The following is a 6,053-nucleotide window of genomic DNA, read 5'->3' as shown; positions in this document are numbered from 1 at the left end:
TCGCTGTTTGGATTTGTGTTTTTCGGCCTTTGGTTGTATTTTGCCGGCCCGGCGACTGATGCGACGCTGCGGACGGCAGCAGAGGTACATGCTACGGAGTGACTACATACTTCCCCTAGGGCGTGTTTTTCTGGCGCTTTCTTTGGTCCTTTCGAGGCTTAACCAGATCAGGGCGTCGAAGGAAAAGAAAAAAATAAAAAAAAATAAGAAAGGTCTGGACAGAGTGTCACTCTCTCCGTTTCGTTAGTTCGCTAGTCAGGTCGTCAACTACTACTAGCTCAGTCATGCACACTACGCGGGCTGTAACTATACGGGGTGACAATGCGAAAAAGGGGGGCGCGCGGTGGAAATAGAGACTAAGTAACTAACTAACTAACCAACCGTTGAAAAAAAACGGGCGTTCCGCGCGATTCACGCACGCCCGTCCGGGCGATACGAAGAGGTGTCAGAGTAATCTACTAACGTACAAAGTACGGAGTCTCTCACTGTGATGATTATGATTCTGCTTGTCTCGCCGGCGGCCGGGCCGGCCGAACAACGCCCGACGCCGAATCGCCGCGCCAGGCCATCTCCCTCTCTCTCTCTCTCTCTCACATACCAGCGCGATGCCTGCTCTCCCGAGCTAGCGGGCACGACATCCCGTCCCGTTACGACTAACTGACTACTTTGCTTGTTTCTCGTTCCAGCGATCCCGAAGAGGGCCGCCCGGGCTGAACAGGGGTGACAAGAAGAGAGAGAGAGAGAGAGAGAGATCGAAGCAGGGAACAGAAGGACAGGGCAGGGCAGGCGGGCGGGGGCGCGTCCCGCAACCAGCGTCCAGAGAATAATGTATTATTATTTGTTCTTTTTTGTTTTGAGGGTTCAGGCGCGCGCGTGTGTCGAATTAAACGCACGCCGGCAGGGGTGGGCGAAGAAGATACGTCCTGTACTCCTCGCCGTGGCTGCATCGGGCAAAAGATCGTGTTCGAGCGCAGCTCGTTAGTTGTTCTGCTCTCGTCGGACGGAGTGATAGCAGGGCGGCGGTATAGCTCCGAGCGGCCGTCTTTTGGGCAGTTCGTATGCAGTCTCGGTGGGCGGTGGCCAATGGAGGGAAGAGACAGGAAAAGCAAAGAAAAAGGGCTCAGCTGTAAGAATGGTGGTGATGATGATCGCTGTCGTTCAAGAGAGAGAGAGAGGTGTCTTTCATGTGGTCGCGGGAGAGTCAAAGGAAGGCTGGGCGGGCATGTTCATAGTACGCCGTACTCTCCTACGACTACGGCCAATGCGCGACGCGTGCGGGGGGCAGCGCGTGATTGGGCGGCGGAAAATGACTCGTTTGGGCAGCGCGCAGCCAATGGGCGGCGAGAGCGCGGTCGGCCGGCCGAGGCAGTAGTATTAGTAGTATTAGTAGAGTATTAGTAGAGTATTAGTATCAGTAGTGTCGTGTACGGAGTACGGAGTATTTTAGTAGTGGTATGTACAGAGTGGTACGGAGGACTTGGTGTAGGTAGCAGTAGCATGTAGTATACTCCGTAGAGCACTCCGTACTCCCCTCGCTCATACCGTGCTGGCTGCGCTCTCTCTCCCTCGAGGCCGCGCCGATCCCCACCCAGCCGCCAGGCTGATCCTCGTCTACCCGCGCCGGTCGCTGGGCGCGCGCGATCGGCGCCGCAAAGCTTTGTGGCTCGCGCGTGCCCGCACGCCGCGTGCGTGGCGCCACCACGCCCAAAAGCTATTATACCGTCGCGCTGCCTCTGTCTGTCTGTCGGTCTGTCTGTCTGTCTGTCCGTCTGTCTGTCGCCATGACTGCCGTGGTGCCGCTGCCGTCGCTGCTCCAGGACGTGAGTTGCTCTTCTTCTTCTGCTGCTTCTTCTCTTCTGCTGCTGCTCGCCATCCTTGCTGCGGATCACGGCCACACGTGGGGACCGCACTAAAACAAGCCATCGCGGGCTGTCTCGTCTGGCCTCGCACCCAGCTGCTTCCATCCCATCTGGCATCTCTGTCTCATCAGCTCACTCTGCCACTCTGCCACTCACTGCTCACTGCTCACTGCTCACTGCTCACTGCCCACTGCCCACTCCTCACTTCTACTACTCAACTCGCCCCAAGAATAATCCTGCTACGCGCACTCCGTGCACGCCCCTCCCCCCTCCCCTCCACCACCCCCCGGTGGCCGTTAAAACGGTGGGGGAAATTGGGCCGCCTGGGATGTAACAGCATCCCTGCGCGCGGCGCTGCTGATTTCGCATCATCTCCCAAACAGCCCTAATCCCCTTCTAGATCTTCGCTGATCCTTCTACTTAAACCTTGCCGCCGGGCGTCTTGTTTCGACCGCCTCGCTTCGTGCGCCGTGCTAATATCATCTCGTTCCGCTCGCTGTCTCGCCCTTCTTCGTTCCTGTTCTCTCTCGTCTCGTCTCATCTTTGTCTCTCTCTCTCTCGCTCGCTCTCTCTCTCTTTCTCTCTCTCTCTCTCTCTCTGCTTCTCTCGCTCCCTCGCTCCCCTACTACTCTCCCTCCACACCACTCTTCCTGCCCTCGCGCTCTTCCCGTCTGACGGCCAGCCTCTCATCGCGTCCCCCCCAGCCCGCGCCGCCCCCGCATCACCACTATCCCTCCCACCACGCCCACCACAACCACCACCACTCCCACCACCACCTCGTCGCCGCGCCCGCCGCCGGCCTGCCCGACGCCCTGGGGCCCGGCCTCGCCCTCCAGCGCCCGCTGCACTTCGCGCCCGCGCCCGCGCCGCCCGACGACGCCCTGTACGCCGCGCTCCCGGCGGCCTTCTCGGTCTCCGCCACCCCCGAGCCAGGTATCTCTCTCTCTCTCTCTCTTCTGTTCTGCGCACTGCCTGCCGACTGACTGACTGACTGACCGTCCCAGACGCTCCCGATCTTATGGCCGCAACCGCCCCGATGCAGCGGCCCTACCCCCCCATCTACCACACGCCGCAATCCAACTCGCCCGCGTCCGTGGCCTCGCCGCAGGCCCACGACCAGCACAGCCGCGGCCTGTATGGCGCGCCGCCGCAGCTGCCGCCCGGCCTGTACAGCTATCCGCAGTACCCGCCGCTGAACGCCCTGCACGCCGCCCCCTACGCCGCCCACTCCGCCGCGCCGCCGCACGCCCAGCTGACCTCGCAGCCGCTGCTCGTCAGCCCGCCCACCAGCGCCCCGCCGCTCCCACCGCAGCAGCAGCATCATCAGCAGCAGCAGCAACACCAGCAACAGCATCATCAACAGCAGCAGCAGCAGCATCACCAGCAACAGCAACAACAGCAGCACCAGCAGCAGCAGCACCATCTGCACCACGGCGGCCTGGCCACCAGCCCGCACCTCAAGCTTGATCCCGCCGGCACCCCGTCCAGCGCCGCTGCGCGCGCGCCGCCCACGGCCGCCCACCACCACCACCCCGGCCACGCCCACAGCCACGCGCACGCCGGCAGCGCGGGCGCCAACACCAGCGCGGCGCCCGGCCCCATCCCCGCCACCACGCCGCTGGTCGTGCGCCAGGACAACAACGGCGTGCAGTGGATCGCCTTCGAGTACTCGCGCGACCGCGTCAAGATGGAGTACACCATCCGCTGCGACGTCGAGAACATCAACATCGAGACGCTGACGCAGGAGTTCAAGACCGAGAACTGCGTGTACCCGCGCGCCTGCTGCAGCAAGGACCAGTACCGCGGCAACCGCCTGGTGTACGAGACCGAGTGCAACGCCGTCGGCTGGGCCCTGGCCGAGCTCAACCCGTGTCTGCGCGGCAAGCGCGGCCTCATCCAGCGCGCCGTCGACAGCTGGCGCAACAGCAACCAGGACCCGCGCCTGCGCAGCCGCCGCGTGCGCCGCATGGCCAAGCTCAACAACCGCAAGGCCGTCTCGTCCGCCCAGCACCCCGGCGCTGCTGCCGCCGCTGCCGCCGCCGCTGCTGCCCATCTGGCCGGCCCCGGCACCCCCGTTACCGCCAATACCTCGCTGGCTGCCCCCGGCGCGCTCACCCTCGGCGGCGCCCAGCTGCACCACCACCACGCCCACCCAGACGGAGGCCCCGACGATGTGAGCGGTATGTTCCACCGCATGTGATTTTATTCTTGTCTTTTCTTTTCTCCTTCTTTTCTTCTTCTTCTTCCGTGTGTAGGCTGCGTGTGGCCCCCCGCTGTCTTTTGCCCGCGTCGGAAACGACAAGCCCGTGTAGCCCTGCATCGTTTTATTCCCTGTTGCATTCTGCAAGGCAGACATTCACCCTATTTGTGAGGACATTTTCTTGACATTTATCTTTATTTTTTCATTTTTTTTGGTTGGCGGCCATGGGATGGTTTCTGTTTGTTTTGCCGTTCTTCGATCCTTTGTCTGAGCCAGGAATGCCAGTGTATGTGTACAGTGTCCGTTTTTTTGCTTTTTACTTGCCGTTGTATTTATCCGCCTTGCAGTGGTGCTCGTATTTCCGTGATGTTCTGCATATCTTCTGTTTCTGTGGTCGCGGGGCGACGGGGAACCCGACAGCCAAACATACAACTCCCTCCCCTACACAACACCCCTATACCCGAGTCGAATATTTTTTGCTGCGCGCGCTGAAAAGCAAAAAAAAGTTGTTTCATTTTCTTTTTTTGCATCCCAAAAACACAAGGCAATGCGTAGGCTAATATGCATCCGTTTTTTCGTATTGTTTTGCGTGTTATAGGCAATCATGATTATACGAACGGGGCTCATCGCCCATCCACCGCCACGACCTCGTTCGGCACGCCCACAGACATGCGCCCCGCCCACATCTTCCATGGCTATCCCTCGTATCCGTCTTCGAACGCCGCCACCAGCGGCCCCTCCATGGCTCCGCCGCTGCGCGACACCAGCCTCGACCACTACCCCAAGGGCGCAACCGGCGTGGCCTCGTCGCTCTCCTCGTCCTCGGCCTCGGCCTCCAGCAACAAATTCACCGGCGGCGGCGGCAGCAGCAGCAGCATCAGCAGCGTCAGCCACGACCACAACCCCAATGAAGACCACAGCCCCGAGACCTCGGCGCTGTTCGGCGACCTGCCCGAGGGCCGGCGGCGCAAGTTCATCCTGGTCGAGGACCCGCAGCGCGGCTGCCGCGTGCGCGTCAAGGTCATGCTCGACCAGGTCGACATGAAGGAGATCCCGGACTCGTACCGCAAGTCCAACTCGGTCTTCCCGCGCACCTACTTCCCCGTGCACGGCCCATTTGGCCCGCCCGGTCGCGGCCGGCGCTTCGCCGACAGCAACGCGGAGGTCGAGGGCGATAGTAGTGCTGACGGCAACGGCGGCGACGACGAGGAGGGCGCCGCCACGCTGGGTCGCACCGTGGTGCCGGTGCCCATGCTGGACGGCGACGGCAGCGTGGCCGTGCCGCGCATCGCGAAGCGCAAGCGCGACAAGGAGGTGCTGCTGAACGATCTGGGGTATCGCATGAGTTGGGGCCAGAGCCGGGTGTTCTCTGGCCGGACGTTGTTTCTGCAGCGAGCGTGTGAGTCTTGAGGATCCTGGTTTTTTCGCCTGAACCTTCGAGTCAAACTATCTTACGTCAATGACTTTTCTGCGTCAAACCTTCCCCCTATTTTTCTTCTAAACTCTAGAACGAGGAATGAACTAACGTTTGGCTTGCTTTTGTTTCACAGTGGACGCCTACCGCAATAAAATGCGCAACTCCATGCTCACCGCCGGCCAGGAGCCCACCAGCATCGCGTCGCACTTCGAGACCCGCGCCGGCAAGCGCCGCTGGCTGGACCGCTCCAAGCGCGACGACAGCCACAATAAGTCGCGCTCGCCCGCCGCCGTCGAGACGTCCAGCTCGGCGCGCCACGCCGACGAGGTGCAGCCGTGAAATCGGAGCATCTAATGAATATATATATGATTGCTCGCCGTTTGTTCTTTTTCTCTCGGCCTCCTTCCCCGCCGCAACTCTCCATCTCAAATTTAATCAAGGAAGACAAAAGGGAGAGCAGAGCAGTGTGGATTCTCTCTGTACTATTTTTTTGCTATTTTTTTTTTTTTTTTTTTTTTTTTTTCACGATATCTGTCAAGGAAGCGAGCGAGCGAACGAGCGAATAAGCAAGCAAGCT

The 6,053-nt window shown here is 60.6% G+C and overlaps 1 protein-coding gene across 1 annotated transcript; it reads left to right on the top strand.

Annotated features, from left to right (window-relative positions):
* Positions 1–3,546: 3,546 nt before the first annotated feature.
* LOZ57_004125 (uncharacterized protein) lies at positions 3,547–5,815 on the top strand (the record flags this gene model as incomplete). Its single annotated transcript, XM_049253171.1, has 3 exons — positions 3,547–4,039; positions 4,658–5,458; positions 5,610–5,815. 3 exons carry the CDS (start codon positions 3,547–3,549, stop codon positions 5,813–5,815), a joined length of 1,500 nt encoding a protein of 499 aa, XP_049107766.1.
* Positions 5,816–6,053: the final 238 nt, after the last annotated feature.

Source organism: Ophidiomyces ophidiicola (assembly GCF_022830035.1).
Source record: "Ophidiomyces ophidiicola strain CBS 122913 chromosome Unknown scaffold_16, whole genome shotgun sequence".
NCBI lineage: Eukaryota > Fungi > Ascomycota > Eurotiomycetes > Onygenales > Onygenaceae > Ophidiomyces > Ophidiomyces ophidiicola.
Note: the sequence above shows the minus strand (reverse complement) of the source record. Positions and strands in the feature narration are given on the sequence as shown.